Source organism: Rosa chinensis, chromosome 4, assembly GCF_002994745.2.
Source record: "Rosa chinensis cultivar Old Blush chromosome 4, RchiOBHm-V2, whole genome shotgun sequence".
Lineage (NCBI taxonomy): Eukaryota > Viridiplantae > Streptophyta > Magnoliopsida > Rosales > Rosaceae > Rosa > Rosa chinensis.
In genome coordinates this window covers 60,008,594-60,024,133 of record NC_037091.1, presented here as the reverse complement: position 1 = coordinate 60,024,133, position 15,540 = coordinate 60,008,594, and the positions used below count along the sequence as shown (strand labels likewise).

The 15,540-nt window shown below is 37.0% G+C and overlaps 3 protein-coding genes across 4 annotated transcripts; 2 read left to right on the top strand and 1 right to left on the bottom strand.

Annotated features, from left to right (window-relative positions):
- Window positions 1–1,959: 1,959 nt before the first annotated feature.
- Window positions 1,960–8,553, top strand: LOC112201143 (inorganic pyrophosphatase TTM2). 2 transcript variants are annotated; one of them, XM_024342152.2, is made up of 12 exons: window positions 1,960–2,199; window positions 3,512–3,866; window positions 4,327–4,441; window positions 4,841–5,036; window positions 5,122–5,235; window positions 5,346–5,519; window positions 5,693–5,887; window positions 6,568–6,690; window positions 6,801–6,916; window positions 7,389–7,512; window positions 7,638–7,907; window positions 8,068–8,553. In XM_024342152.2, the coding sequence occupies exons 2-12, from the start codon at window positions 3,530–3,532 to the stop codon at window positions 8,287–8,289; spliced, it is 1,986 nt and encodes a 661-aa protein (XP_024197920.1). In that variant the 5' UTR covers window positions 1,960–2,199; window positions 3,512–3,529; the 3' UTR covers window positions 8,290–8,553. The 2 variants fall into 2 exon arrangements, with proteins under 2 accessions (XP_024197920.1, XP_024197921.1); XM_024342153.2 differs by lacking the exon at window positions 1,960–2,199 and adding an exon at window positions 2,216–2,449.
- A 307-nt stretch (window positions 8,554–8,860) lies between these two features.
- LOC112197944 (F-box/FBD/LRR-repeat protein At1g13570) lies at window positions 8,861–11,166 on the top strand. Its single transcript, XM_024338922.2, has 4 exons — window positions 8,861–9,012; window positions 9,467–10,295; window positions 10,409–10,567; window positions 10,679–11,166. Exons 2-4 carry the CDS (start codon window positions 9,474–9,476, stop codon window positions 10,967–10,969), a joined length of 1,272 nt encoding a protein of 423 aa, XP_024194690.1. The 5' UTR covers window positions 8,861–9,012; window positions 9,467–9,473; the 3' UTR covers window positions 10,970–11,166.
- Window positions 11,167–11,317: 151 nt separating this feature from the next.
- LOC112197943 (protein NSP-INTERACTING KINASE 2) lies at window positions 11,318–14,901 on the bottom strand. The gene is made up of 11 exons (XM_024338921.2): window positions 14,538–14,901; window positions 14,324–14,453; window positions 14,141–14,212; window positions 13,876–14,019; window positions 13,714–13,785; window positions 13,557–13,616; window positions 13,358–13,455; window positions 12,973–13,122; window positions 12,548–12,889; window positions 12,055–12,434; window positions 11,318–11,964 (listed from the first exon to the last, which is right to left on the bottom strand). The coding sequence occupies exons 1-11, from the start codon at window positions 14,638–14,640 to the stop codon at window positions 11,641–11,643; spliced, it is 1,875 nt and encodes a 624-aa protein (XP_024194689.1). The 5' UTR covers window positions 14,641–14,901; the 3' UTR covers window positions 11,318–11,640.
- Window positions 14,902–15,540: the final 639 nt, after the last annotated feature.

The following is a 15,540-nucleotide window of genomic DNA, read 5'->3' as shown; positions in this document are numbered from 1 at the left end:
AAAGACAAATAGATAAGACATAATAACGAGTATCGCGTGGCTCAATGCATATTACGCTCGTTGCACGCGTGAATGTTGATAATCACTTAATCAAATACTGGTCACAATTTCTTTCCCACACATAACTTGAACGACAAAGACAAAACAGAAAAATCGCTTGGCACATGAATGGTAATGTGGTGGTCACCGAATCAAATGCTCTGTAATCTCTTTTGCTTATGTTTTGTTTATATTATCATGGTCCTCCACAAGTTAATGGGCTAAGTAAAAGAAATTTGCGGAGGAAGAAAAACGCTTTTACTGTAATTTAGGGATCATAATGATCACAATCATATCCCACACTCTTCCTCGGCAAGTTTGTTATTATTAGCAGTGATTAATTTCTAGACTTCTATACCGGATAAAATCTATTTTGTTGGTCAAGTTGATCCCAAAAAGGGAATTCAATAATTTATAATAAACATTACTCCATCATTTCACACACACAAAAAAAAGGTATTCCATTCTTTTTTTATTATGATTTAAGAATTTTGCAAGTTACCAATGGTGGCTGGTTCATCTCAGAAAAGTGAATACTGAATAGACATATGCATGTGTGCCGAATCATAACCCTTTGGAATGGGTCACTCATCAAATGAAGAAAGAAATGCGAATAAACATAGGCTTTTTTTTTTGTGATCATGTTGTGGTTGACTAAGACTCTTACCAAATCTACAAAAGTTCAATCATATAGGAGTAATATATAGGACATCCTTGGTTCTTTGTAATGTTATTGGTTTTCCTTGTTGAAATGAAATTGGTATTTATCTATATATGTGTAGGGTAGTGAGTGAAAAGAAAAGAGATAGAAAAAGAGAGGATAGTGATTGAGTGATTGGTACCCAGAACAAAATTAAAAAAAAAAAAACAACAATTGAAGCAAGTCTTAAGAGGTCGTTTGGATCGACCAGGCCCCTTTCTATGTCATTTTCATGAAAATTGAGTAATTATCTTGGAATATCAAATTATCAATGGTTGTCACGTGAGAGTGAGATTCAATACAATAAAAAATGTGGTGTTAAGAGATTGTATGAAAACTCAATTAAAAAATAATAAGATTATAATATTAGAAACTAAAGTGTAATTAAATTGTACTAAACCCTAAAGTCAGAATTAGTATAATTTCTACCAAGATTTCACTATTGCTAGATTGAATATGCGGTTTGTCCAATTCATACTTGCTTCATGGAACTTGCGAGGCAAATACACCAAAATTGGAAGAAAAAAAAAAGGAACAACCAAATACAATGCAATTTCCATATTATAACATAATGTGTCATGATTAGACTGGCATTCATCCCTTCTAGGATATATGAATTTGACAAAACAACTTGTATGGTGATTTTGCTTCTAGCTTTGGGAGTCAACTATAGAAATCAGCCTCTCGTGGTTCGACCGATTCCACAGTTTTTTTATTTTATTTTTATTTTATTTTTATTTTTCTTAAGAGGAGATCGATACCATAGTTGAGTAACATGAGTTTTAACTATTCCAATGCTAAGTTGCTAATCTATGTCTTGATTAGATATTGATGGGTTATGAAGACCCGAAAAACAAAGCTCAATGTAAATTTCACTCTCTTTAACTTGTGAATATTAACAATTACAATAATCAAATACTCATCATTCACGTTTTATTTTTCATCAATCAAATTTGATTAATAAAGACAAAATAAAAATTACATAACGAATATCATTGTGTCACTTGAAAAATGATAATATACTTTGGAGGACTATACACGTTGTTGGACCAGGACCGGTGGTTCTCTTTACCTAAAACACCACTTTTTAAGGTAATTAAAAGAGGTTTGGAGAAAGTCGAATTCTTAACAATAAAGGTCAAGTTGTAGAAAATGTAGAAAAATACATATTGTAATTATTGTAAATATGGAAACGAAATATAAACTATTTAATACCTCCCTCTTCTCCGCTCCCTCTTCTCAGACTGCTCTCTTTCTCTCTTTCGGTAGTTTGCAGATTCTGTAGAATTCCCACTTCCCAAAAAATCTTGGAGGAAAACAAAAAAATCTCAGACCCCTTTCTATTGCGGGAAGGGAAAAATATCAAGAACATATATTAGTGAAAACCAACGTTAATATGATGGCCAGGCTTCATTGTTGATGAACTCTCACTTCGACTCATTGCCGTGTAAACAAGTGAGGTCGGTCACTGCTCACAAGCACACACATTGGTTTTGTTTTTGATCCATGTCACTTTTAGAATTTGTACATTACTCTTGGGTATTGGTTCTTTTGGCATTTTAATTTCTGGGTAATCTTTACTTTTTTTTTCTTTTATATGTGATTCCTGTTTTTGTGGAGGCTGTTTGCAAAAGCACTCATTTTTAGATCCAAAGTGGGCTCAAGAACAGAGCTTTTGAGCCTCTGGTGTGTGGAACTTGGTTTGTATAGGTGTGTTCTTGTGTTGATTTTAGTTTCTGGGCGTGTTTTGTTTGTGATTTTGCTATCTGGGTGGTCATCAATTCAAGCTTCTTCTTCTTTTTTATGGTGAACATTGTTTGCATCAAGAATTTGTTCTTTATTCGTAACAACGTCAGTGCAGAAAGGTGTTTGCTTTGATCCTTATGTTCATAGTTCGTGTTAGGGGAGCGGGGGTGTGGTTTACTTCTGACAACTCTGGTGTGACAAAGATTAAAAACATGAACTTTTTTCATCGGAGTGCTCAGCTCCTTTGGCAAGCTTTTGGTTTTACAATTGGAGCTACCAAGAATGTGTAGTTTTATTTAGTACAACTTAGTTATAGCATGTGGGTATATCTGAGTATTACGGGACTAATTAATATGAATTCTATCTTACAATGAACTGTCTTTGCTATGGTGAATATTTTTTATTTTTTATTTTTTTAACTTTCTCGTCATGGCTTTTACTTATATGCTGCAATTCTTCTGCAAGTAGAAGACTTTGATGTTGACACTAACTGAACTAGTGTTAACTATGATCATAACCCAGTGATGATTTTGTTGCGTATTTAGTGAAAAGAAAATAGATAGCATCAGAAAATGGTCCAGTACGAGGCAGAGGTTTGCCTGTGCCATCCGATGCTTTAAGAATCTTAGGCATTCCATAAATTTGAGTCCTTTCAGAGGCTGACTGCAACTTTTTGTTATTTCCTTCTGTTATTATCAGGAGTAGTTCTGAGCAGTGCTGTAAATCGCCTAGTTGTGGCAAATCGTCAGTTGGTTTAACAGCCATACATCGCTAATACTTAAATGGCAGTTCCTTAACTTTTGAATGCCGTGTTTTAATTTCTTAAATTTCATCAATTGCAACACAAGCAGCATCCTTTATGTGTGTGGTCTTGAGTGTGCATGCAGACATGTATGTTCTACCTCTTTGAGTAGCTAGAATTACACCATTGCATTTATTTAGTTGTTGTCCGGCTTTGCATTCTGAGCTTTCATATATGCTCTTTAGTTTTCTCACTCCATGTTTTTGCCGTGTTGATCTCCTCAGAGGGAGTCAGTAGTATTAATGGCTCAAGATATGTCTGGTGCTGATTCACATCAAAAACGGTCAGGCCTTTTAAAAGATCAAGTCCGACTGGTTAAGAGGAAGGATTCCAATCATTATGAGATTGCACCAATCCAAAGTCCTTTGTCATTTGAGAAGGGTTTCTTTATTGTAATCCGTGCATGTCAGTTATTAGCTCAAAAGAATGATGGAATAATATTGGTAGGAGTGGCGGGTCCTTCTGGGGCTGGAAAGTCTGTGTTTACTGAAAAAATACTGAACTTTATGCCCAGCGTTGCGGTCATATCAATGGACAACTACAATGACGCTAGTCGAATTGTTGATGGCAACTTTGATGGTGAGTCAGTAGCTCAGCTACTTCTCTCATGTTATGAAGCTTTGTAGATTCCTTTTTATTCTCTCTCTTATCAGGAAGTAAAATAATATAGATGTTCTTGCATAAGTTTCCTAGGCAGATGAGTTCTGCATTATATTCATACAATCATATTAGAAGTTTAGAACTATGTAAGATTTGCATTGCATCCCAGGATGCATGGTTTAGTTGGTTATGAGCTAATTACTTTGTACGAATGATTACAATATTGGCCTAAAAAGTAAAACAACTCTCTCTAATCATTGTTCGTGTACCTTGTGATTGAAAATGACATGAACTTCTTTTTGATCCTTCCATAAGTACTTTTGCAGCAGAACTTATATATTTGGTTCAGGTCTATGTGCCATCCATGAGAGTAGGCGTTTTCTATTGGTGAGAAAATACAGTAATTCTTTTGGTTATTCATTTTTTTTTTTCTGTGCAGATCCACGTTTGACAGACTACGACACATTGCTCCAGAATGTTAGTGACTTAAGAGCAGGGAAGCCGGTTGAGGTTCCAGTATATGACTTCAAGTCCAGTTCCCGCACAGGATACAGGTTGAGAAAGCTTATCATGTCCCTAGGCATATTAAAAATGAACTTATAACTGTTGAAAGAAAAATTGAATGTAGTGAATAATGAATATATCTAAGCTTGCTTATTGAAATCGTAATCCTCTTTGTCATTGAAGGATTAAGCAATAAGCACCCTTAAGAACCTTAATGTTGACCTTTCATCCCGCCTCCCCCAACCCCAACCCCTTCTTCCCCCTTCCCTTCCCCCACCCCAATGCATCTTAAGAGTGGTGATGGTTATTTTTATTAATTAAGAGAATGCTTCTAGGTGCTGAATAGTGTTTTATTAAAATTAATTTATTGATAGAGATTGTATTTTCTACAACTTTTCATATTTTCTGATCTGGCGTAAATCTTATGTTAAAGAATGTACTGGTGACAGGACAGTTGAAGTCCCAAGCTCCCGTATCGTGATCATTGAGGGCATCTATGCTTTGAGTGAAAAGTTGCGGCCTTTGCTGGATCTACGAGTATCTGTCACAGGTGGTGTTCACTTTGACCTTGTTAAAAGGGTTTTACGGGACATACAGCGAGCTGGCCAAGAACCAGAAGAAATAATTCATCAAATATCTGAAACAGTACTTCTCTTCTTCCCTCCTTACCAATAAGCACTTGACAAATTGTTGTTTTTCCAGAAGCCCTGAACTTCTTTCCCATGTACAGGTATACCCAATGTACAAGGCCTTTATCGAGCCAGATCTTCAAACTGCTCATATAAAAATTATCAACAAGTTCAATCCATTTACTGGATTTCAAAGTCCCACTTACATTTTAAAGGTTAATCTCCATTCCTTTTAGTAAATGTGCTTGTATTGGTGTTGATTGCTAACCTGAAGTTGTTACACCTGCATCTTCACTGAAAATTTAGTGCACCATATATATTGTAGTCAGCGAAGCCCTTGTCGGTGGATCAAATAAAGGCAGTCTTTACTGAAGAGCATACAGAAGCCAAGGAGGAGACCTATGACATATACCTTCTACCACCTGGTGAAGATCCAGAATCTTGCCAATCATATCTAAGGATGCGTGATAAAGATGGGAAATATAGTCTCATGTTTGAGGTTTGCCTTTCAAAGCTTAGTTTCTGTATTTTGTGAGATGAGATAGGTTGTGAAGGACTTACTGAGGTCAAAATTATATATAGCCTCAGCCTTCAATGATAAGAGAGTTATAATATGGCCAAAAGTCAATATATTTTCATGTACATGATTAGACAGTGTGCTGCATATTTCAGGAGTGGGTGACAGATAATCCATTTGTTATATCACCAAGAATAACTTTTGAGGTCAGTGTGCGTCTTCTTGGTGGACTAATGGCTCTGGGATACACAATTGCTACTATCCTTAAAAGAAGCAGTCATGTATTCTTCAATGATGGTGTCTGTGTAAAAATTGATTGGCTAGAGCAACTCAATCGTCGATATATTCAGGTTTGCTGTTTTATTTTATTTTATATTTATTTTTTATTTTTTTTATGTTCTAGTATCTGGATACTACTTAATGCTTCGATGCTTTATATCTTATATATGGGTTATGGAGGAGACTTGCTCATATTATTTCTCTTAATTGTATAAATGCGTATTTAGGGCCAGTTAATCTTAATAAGAGGGGAAAAAAAAAACATATGGGAGAAAGGAGGGAGAGATATGAGAATCAAAAACCAAAATGGACATTGGTCCCAACAAGGGGCTAACTAGATGGTTATGCCTTTTGATATATTCCAATTTTCTTTTGATGGTCATGCTGATAATTTCTTCTACATAGTAATATCTGTATAAAAAGTAAATAAGCAAGAATGAAAAAAGTTCTTACATGAATGCATGTTAATAGGATTTCTAACTGAGATGTTTTGCAACATTCAAAATGCTCTATCTGTCAATTCTTGCTCAATTAAATTTTAGTGTTAATGCCTTGGGGCTATTGTTGTTATTATTATTCTAGTGGAACTGGAATAAGATGTTGCCTCTATGGATAGGCCCCTTTTAGTCGGCCAGGCCCCTTATCTCATGGCTTTGATAAAACATAAACCTTATGGTTCATATTTTCTAATTTCATTTGTTGTTTCTTATGTCTTTTATGATAACTTGAATTTTCTGCATATTTGGTACAGGTGCAGGGAAAAGATCGAGTAGTTGTAAGATGTGTTGCAGAGCAGCTTGGCTTGGAAGGTTCATACATTCCTCGTACCTACATTGAACAAATTCAACTGGAAAAGCTTGTGAATGAGGTCATGGTATGAATTCTACAGCTTATTCTCTCTCTGGGATGATATCATAGTGATCCAAAGCATAACTCACCTTATTTTTCTTTTTCTTGTTTTTCCCTCGCCCGATTGTCTTTCAGGCCTTGCCAGATGATTTAAAGACAAGGCTTAGCATAGATGAGGATCTTGTTTTGAGCCCCAGAGACGCACTTTCTAAAGTCTCTGCAGCTGTCATGAGAAATAAGCATCTCAAGAGGTTTGATTTTCAATCCACCTATACATAATTGTTTGTATATTGGACTTTTTGTTTTTTTTTTTGGGGGGGTGTGTTTAGAACTGCAATGGTCAGTGGACATTGTTTGAGTGGCTCAGTTGGCAACATAAGCTACATAAGCTTCAGTCCAGCATTTTGAAAGTGATAGTATGTCAATGTGTTAAATGGAATTTCAGGTTTTATTTGCTTCACAGGAGATAAATGCTGTGCAATGTCAGTAAGGATTTTTTGGTTCCTTCTCCTCTTATCTAAACAATCATCAGTCTTCCTGTCATGAAGTAAAGTCCAGTACTTCAATCCAATGACAAAGCAAAGCACGAATCTCCACTGACATAGCAAAGCATGGATCTCTATATTCAGAAAGACATCATTTTTGTGTATAACATGCGAGTTTTTCTGTTTTTGTTTATTTCATTTTTGGTCCAAAACTGAGACCTGGGTGTATTCTGGACAGTGGTATGTCGCAGTCCTATACAAACCAAAGGGACAAAAGTACATCCAGGCTCACTGGATATTCTTCCAACGGTCAAAGGTTTGAAGACAGAAATTCAGAATCACAAGCAACACTAGCAAGCCAGGTAGAAGAGTGGGTCTTAATGGTCATTATGTGTGCTTTTGGCATTGGAGTCACTTCTAGTTAATATGATCACTTACCGATTTTTCCTGTTTCTTTCTTTGCCTCCTCTCCTTTCTATTGTGGCAGGGAGTAATTACTCAGCTATCAGAGCATATATCTTCGCTGAATGATAGGATGGATGAGTTTACAAACCGAATTGAAGAGCTGAATTCCAAGTTGACTGTGAAGAAAAGTTCTAGCCAACAAAGCATGGCTGTTCAAGCTGAAGCCTGCAATGGCTCCACTCCCACATATAATTTCATCTCTAGCTTGGGCAATGGATCTTTAACTGGCTCCATAATGCCTAATTCCTCATCTTCTGCCCAGTTGGCTAAGGAGTCTCCAGCACTGGAAGAGGTACTATAGTTGACCTACCTTAGTTACTCTCAATCAAAACTTGCAGGGTAATGTTCTGCGAGGAGCAAAACATCACCATGTGTATGACAATCTTGCCCAAAATTCAATTGTGGCGGCTACATGACTTCTTGACTGGTTTGCTAATCTTCTGTTGTATCAGATATCAAATATTACAAGGGGACAACGTCAAATCATGCACCAGTTAGACAATCTCAACAATCTCCTCCGGGAAAGCATGGGAGAGAGAAATCGACCGGCAAGAACAAACAGCAGTAAAGGCATGGATGCTCGTTCTGAACCCTTGACAGTTCCTCTTGCAGTAACACTTGCTGTTGGCGTTTTAGGAGTCATCATATACAAGGGCATCTTAAATCGAAGCTGATTTTAACTTGAAAACTTACTAGACTGAATGACTGATTGACTTTTCCCACCTGAGTATGATGCAGTATTACCCTTCTGCTCGGGAAACACAGTTAACAGTTAGAGATACCAGAAGCTAGAGAGAGCTTCTTTGAGAATTTGTAAAGAAGGGTGCCGTAGCAATTTTGAAATTTTTTTTGGGATACAGATTACTTGCATTAGTTAATGGTTTTTCCATTCAATTGCTAGTTTTAATAAAAATATGAGGATGAATTTCAGAGCTAAATCTTCTCTCTCAAGCAAATCTCATATCTTTTTCAGTCAACTTTGCCAACTCCAATCTGTCATCAAATTTCATTATGCACGACTTAGAGTGAGTTGTCTTGTGGTGGCAAGGCGGAGAATTTCCGTTTAATTAATCACACGGTGTCCTTAAAAACTTTCTCGGCCCAGAGACTAATCCCCCCTTAAAAAGTCATGAGATTAGCCTCGCTTTGTCCCGCCACTAATTTTCAGTCAAGGATCAGAACTGGGCTGAAAATGTTGGGCTTTTGTTTTAGATCCAATATACAATTTGCCAAAATACATTTTCAGACGTCACCCTCGACCAGACCGCCAAAAAAGGTGTTAAACTGAGTTTTGTCAATTCTAAAAAAAAAACTGAGTTTTGCCTGAACACAACGGTCCAAACCGCCGCAGCAAACGTCACCGACAGGCGGGAACACCTCTTAAGACCCAGAAAAAGGTAAAGTTTACATTTTGGAGAAGACAGCAAATCTGAAATCTTTATCTGTCTGGTTTTTACTGCTCTTAAATTTTATTTATTCAGATTTTGGTGCTTCCGTTCTTTCATTTCTCCAAGATCTGAGATTTGATGATTTGGGTTTGCTTTGATTCAATGGAATTTCATAAGGGCTTTGATTGATGAGCATGGTTTCATGAAAAGAGAGATAACTGTCAGTGAACCTTTGAAGGCTATAATGGAAATGTACAGAAAGCATTGCATTCACTTAAACTTAGAACGAGGACTTTAAATTGGAGCCAGAGCACTGAGTTTTGTTAGTTTTTGTTTCAGATTCTAATGCTGAAAAATATGCAATTTGGGAATTTTGGAGTTGATGAATGTATGTATAATCACATTTTAATTTTACTGAAAAAAAAAAAATCTATAACTGCTTGTTTTCTTTGTGCAAGTTTAGTTGGAGTATGCGAATGGGCGATAAACCGGATCTTGATTTGATAAGCAATCTGCCTCAGAGCATTATAGAGAGCATTCTCACGTGTTTGCCAATAGGAGATGCTATAAGAACTAGCTGCTTGTCAAGGAAATGGAGATACAAATGGACTACACTCACTCATCTTGTATTCGACGAAAAATGTGTGGCTCAATCTGGTGATCAAGTAGCCGTCACAAAAAGCCTTATCAATTTTATAACTCGAGCTCTCTTTCTTCACCAAGGCCCTATTCACAAGTTCCAGGTCTGTACTTCGTACTTGCAGAGCTGCCCTGATATAGATCAATGGATACTTTTCCTTTCGAGGAATGGCATCAAAGAATTGGTTCTTGAATTGGGAGAAGAGGGTGAGTGGTTTAGGCTGCCTTGGTGTCTTTTTTATTGTGAAAAGCTGACCCGTTTGGACCTATATCGCTGCGAGTTGGATCCGGCTCCTAGTTTTAAAGGATTTTCATGTTTGAAGAGCCTCAATCTTCATCAAGTTTTGGTTGCTCCTGAGGCAATTGAAAGTCTTATTTCTAGTTGCCCGCTACTCGAGACCTTGTCTTTGGCATACTTTGATAGCCTAGCTTTAAACATCCGTGCTCCAAATCTTAAGTACTTATGTCTTGAAGGTGAGTTTAAGGACATATCTCTTGAAAATACTCCACTATTGGTTGATTTATCTGTTGCTTTGTACATGACTGATGAAAATGCTGAGAACTCTGAGCAAAGTTCAAATTGCAAGTTTATCAAGTTTCTTGGCGGCATACCACGCCTTGAGAGGCTTATTGGGCATATCTACTTTACTAAGGTAATACGAGATGCTTTTGTTTGTTCATTCTTACTTGTGTTTTCAAGTGTACATACCATAGCTACATTTATGTTTCATTCTTATTTCTGTGTGTACTTTTTTTTTGTTTCAAGTATTTGAGTATAGGTAAAGACCCGGGAGTCCTTCCAATTACATATAACCATCTAAAGATTATTGAATTATATCAAGTGAGTTTTGAAGATATGAAAGAGATACTTGTTGTTCTTCGCTTGATTACAAACTCTCCTAATTTAAAGGAACTTCAACTCTCGGTAAGCTATTGTGAATATGTTATCCTTTGTTTTTACATGTGCTTTACACATAGCTATTCTAGTTTTCAGCTTTACCCTTCAGTTAATAGTAAAGATTACTGCCAAACATAGGGATCCTCTTTAACATCAATGGAATCACCGGATTTGGATTTCTGGGAGAAAGAAGGCCCTTCAGACTGCACATTCCACAAACTTAAAGTTGTGAAGATGACAGATATGTCCGGACTGCCACATGAGATGGAATTCATCAAATTTTTGTTGAGAAAATCACCGGTGCTTGAGATCATGAGTATTATGCCTTGTGTGTTTGTTACTATGGAGTCGCGTCTGATAATAGTCACGGAGTTGCTTAGTTTTACAAGGGCGTCTCCTAAAGCAGGAATTGTGTTCATCCAAGACTAAGTTCTGTGTCTGATAATGTTTTGACAGAGCTGGGCTTCTGTTGTGTTTGTTCAATTCAATGTCTTGTGAGAAATGACAATGTGTTAACATTGTATACAAAATCACATGTTTGGTTCATACTGTTCTACCTCCTGAACGGACACTGGTTGTGATGTGACAATATATTTCCAGGAACAGTATATGAAAGTTCCTTATTTCTGTTGTGCGATTGATACCTGAACAATGAACCTCATTGAATTTTTATTTGGTCATTTGTTTTTTAGCAGAAATAATTATTAAGTTGAACAGATAGTATACCGCCTAGCCATGAGAAACATTGCTAATCCAAAAATTCTATGTGAGCTGCCATTGAAATTTAAGGAGACCGACAAAATTCAATCCGAGAATATTATTCTTACAATCTGAAGACCCCAAAATGGACAGTCTCAGGAATACTTTTTCACTCGAGAATAATCAAAAAGGGCATCTAACACACTCAAATTTACATGTCAGATTTCTCATATCAGATTCTGTACAGTCGAAATTTAACACAACTCTTTTGAGCTTCAATATGATGATGATGATGCTAATATACAACAAACTCAATGTTGACTCCTGTTATATGGTATCAACCTGTATTATGTCCTTTGCCTTCGCATTTTTTAAGTTCCACTATTTTGAGGCTTGTATTATTACCTTGGTCCAGATAGCTCCATTGCTTGTGCAAGCAATGAAGAGTCATCAGTGAGATCAGAGTAGCGCTCAGAAGATGAAAAATCATTATTGGTTCTGCACCTATTTGATTCGGCTCTCTGAGAAGCTTCCCATTTCTCTGCGAGTCCATCTCCTTCGAGCATTCGTACCACTTCAGACATCTTTGGTCTCTGACCAGGAAGATTTTGAGTGCATAAGAGAGCCACTTGAATCATTTCTTCAAGCTCAATGGCATCATAGTCGTTCTTCAGTTCCTTGTCAACCAGCACATCAAACTTTTTTTCTTGTTGAGTTTTCTTCACCTGCAAGAACAACCATGACTTAACTAAGTACATCAACCAAAGCATAACCTAATAGGAGGTTCTCAAAAACCCAAGAATTCATTAGCTCACCCAGTCAAGTATAGCGCCTTTCTGGTTTGCTGCTTTGCCAAACTCCAAAGCTCTTTGGCCAGATATTAGTTCAAGTATTAGGATCCCAAATCCAAAAACATCAGTTTTCTCCGAGGACTGGCCAGTTGAGAGATACTCCGGTGCTATGTGCCCCACGGTGCCCCTCACTGCTGTTGTAATGTGTGATTCATGGTGATCCAAAAGTTTTGCCAACCCAAAATCTCCCACCACAGCCTCAAAGTAATCATCAAGCAGTATATTTGCAGCCTTTACATCCCTATGAATGATCTTGGGGTCACACTGCTCATGCAGGTACAGAAGTCCCCTTGCTGCTCCAATTGCAATCCTCTTCCTTGTGCCCCAATCCAAGGCTGGTTTGGCTGCAAATGTACCAAAGTTTGTGTTCATTCACTATAGTTCTAAAGGCAAAGGAATTAATATAAAGTAGTGATTAATGCAAAATTTGCAAATGGATGGAGAAAGGAGTCTTTACATTTGAGACGCGAAGCAACACTTCCATTAGACATGTAGGGGTAAACTAGGAGCCTCTCTTTCGCTGTCATGCAAAATCCATAAAGGCGGAGGAGGTTACGATGCACTGCTAGGCTGATCATCTCAACTTCTGTCTGAAATTGGATTTCGCCGCCTATGGCATTAGCATCCTTGAGCCTTTTGACAGCTACCACAGTACCGTCATGGAGATATCCTTTGTAGACATTTCCAAAACCACCCTTGCCAACCAAGTTTTTACTGCTGAAGTTGTGTGTTGCAGACTGAAGTTCTCTGAAGTGAAATGACTTCAAGTTTCCGAGGCATACTTCTTCATGGTGTGATTCTGAAATTTCAATTAGTGTTAGTAAAGACAGCTTTTTGCAAGTCTTCACGTGACTGAATTCAATTTACTTTTTGTAAACTAACCGTTGACGTCTAAGAATATTTGCTTGTTGTGCTTTTGCCTCCACCAAAGAAGGAAACCGAAACCAAGAATTAGAAGGCAAATGCAGCCTAGGCTTGATGCAAAGGCCAAGGCAATTTTATGGTTCTTAGGTCTTCCAGCAGGTTGAGAATCTTCAGATACATTAAGAAAAGCAATTTAGGGTATGTGCAAGAAGCTTTATAATTAGGAAGAAACAATTTGCAAGAGAACATGAAAAAGTAGATTTTGAAATTCCAGAAAAATGTCAATCATTAAATTGAAACTAAAGTAAAGCAGGTTACTAATATTTTAAGAAAGAAACAGAATACAACTTTAAAAACAGAACTTCAAAATTTGAAAAACACAACAAGAAGGAGCCATCATTACTTTGTGTATTATTCAAGGAAAAAGATTGCGGCATAGGCGTTGTTCCAAAGCAGTCTTGCTCCATTCCAGCGGCGCAAATCAGAGGGTTTCCCACAATACTGTGTCAATTCAAAAACTAGATAAATGAGTTTCAGTTCTTCCTCTTCTGTATTAAGGAGGGAAAAACTTTTGGAGGCAAAAGCAACATTAAAGTACTCACTTGAATGCTCTCGCAGGAAACCGGGGTACCGGACCGCTTAAATTATTGTAAGACATGTCCCTACAACATTATGTAAATCCAACCTTAGTAAGACATTTTCAACAAGAACTAACACAAACTAAAATTAATTAACAACAGTAAGTTTGAAGGTAATTACAGAAAGGCCAGCTGGGTCATGTTGGCAAACGATGAAGGAATTGCCCCAGAGAGACTGTTATTGTTTAGCCTCCTGCTTGCAACAGAATTAAGCTTCATGACTATGTTTCTTTAATTGATCAATAAATAATTGAGTTCAGCAGTTTCTGAAATATAAACTCACAAATATTGTAGGTTTTTCAGGTGGGATAGAGCTGTGGGAATTTGACCACTGAATAAATTGTTAGACAGATCAAGTGTTTTGAGCTTCTGGAGCCTCCCAAGCTCAGTTGGGATTGGTCCTGTTATATTGTTATCCTGAAATGTCCTGCCAAAGGAATAAAAAGATTTTAAAAATAAAAAAATAAAAAAACCAAGAACAAGAACACCCTTTTTAGTAAAATTTGATATGGAAATACCATATTTACTTAGAATTAATGGTCACTTACACAAGCACGAGATTTGTCAAGTTGGCTATGCTTGGTGACAAAGTGCCTGATAAATTCTGGCTTGGAGTTCCTCTGCATAGAAACCATTGCAGCTACTTAAACTAAGATACCAGTTTTTCATGCATGGTGCATTTTTGAATTTCTCAAATAATGATTTGAAAATTTATACACAATACTACTTACAGGGCAGTGACTAAACCATCAGAGCAAGTTACCATATTCCAGCTGCAGGGATCCACAGAAGTTTCATCCCAATTGCGAAGAACGCCACGAGGATCAACTAGTGAATCCTTAATGCTCCCCAATGCTATCACTGAAAAAATCATTAAGTATCAGACGCTAGTCACGCTACTCAGTGATTCAAACACACAAAGGGTCTGCATAGTTAATTAATTACCTTCCATGTTGACACCTTTGGAGGTAAGGGCGCCACTTACAAAAGTCCACAAGCACAAAAGAGTCACAAAGCACAAAGCTTTACCTCGCTTCCTAATTTCCATTGAGTTTAATGTCCAAGAGAACAGGCACCCAGATTTGATATAAAGCTTATGGAGCTGGTTTAGGTAGTACCAAAGCTTCAACACAAGAAATCTGCAACTGGGTCTATCCAAAACCAGAAATGCACTGACTCACAAAGTCAAGGCCTAGTGTCAGGGCAAGAGCCAAAGAAGCAGGTATTGGTTTGCTTGTAAATAGATAGTAAAGACTAAAGAGAAGTAAGCATGCTCTGCCACTACTGGTTTCAGTAAAGAAAAAGCAGCAAAATAAAGGAATATATAAAAGCTGATGAGCAACACTACTAACCAAGTCTAGATAATTGCAAAAGAAAATTCCTTCAATCATGTATTGGGTTAAACAAAAGGTACGTGCTTTTGGAAAATTATTTTTATTTAGTATTATTCCCTCATTATAAAATATAAAGCAAGTGAAGGATTACCTGTTAAGCACTGTAAAAGCTATGATTAGAACAACTTCATCAAAATTTACTGTGCAGGCACATAGCTTAATTTGCTGTCAGTTAGAGAGAGAGAGAGAGAGAGATCTGTACAGTAGGCTAAGCTTCCATAGTGGCTCCTGGGAATCTAACATTCCATTAAGTTTGGCCATTTATTTGATTCTCGAATTCCACCATATATTTTTCTAATAATTAGATTCGAGTCACTACAGCCGCACATGCAGTCAATTTTTCTTTAATGTCTAAAACATATCTAGCCAATAGATAATCAAACTTGAGATCTTATGTATAATCGTAAGTACTCTTAACCAAGTCATAAGTCATAATCCTCGACCTACTACTCATAAACTTAATGATCGAAAGATTTTATGAAAATTAAAAACATAAACCTTGTGTAAACTGGTCTACATTTTAAAATTCGTACAAAATCAAGTGAAGAAATTAA

Coding starts and splice junctions, on each gene's coding strand:
- LOC112201143 (XM_024342152.2), top strand. CDS start 3,530: ATGGCTCAAGATATGTCTGGTGCTGATTCACATCAAAAACGGTCAGGC. Junction 5,037..5,121: donor TTCATCAAATATCTGAAACA/GTACTTCTCTTC, acceptor TCCCATGTACAG/GTATACCCAATGTACAAGGC. Junction 6,691..6,800: donor AGCTTGTGAATGAGGTCATG/GTATGAATTCTA, acceptor ATTGTCTTTCAG/GCCTTGCCAGATGATTTAAA.
- LOC112197944 (XM_024338922.2), top strand. CDS start 9,474: ATGCGAATGGGCGATAAACCGGATCTTGATTTGATAAGCAATCTGCCT. Junction 10,296..10,408: donor GGCATATCTACTTTACTAAG/GTAATACGAGAT, acceptor TTTTGTTTCAAG/TATTTGAGTATAGGTAAAGA. Junction 10,568..10,678: donor TAAAGGAACTTCAACTCTCG/GTAAGCTATTGT, acceptor TGCCAAACATAG/GGATCCTCTTTAACATCAAT.
- LOC112197943 (XM_024338921.2), bottom strand. CDS start 14,640: ATGGAAATTAGGAAGCGAGGTAAAGCTTTGTGCTTTGTGACTCTTTTG. Junction 14,454..14,537: donor CAAAGGTGTCAACATGGAAG/GTAATTAATTAA, acceptor TGATTTTTTCAG/TGATAGCATTGGGGAGCATT. Junction 12,890..12,972: donor AATATTCTTAGACGTCAACG/GTTAGTTTACAA, acceptor TTGAAATTTCAG/AATCACACCATGAAGAAGTA.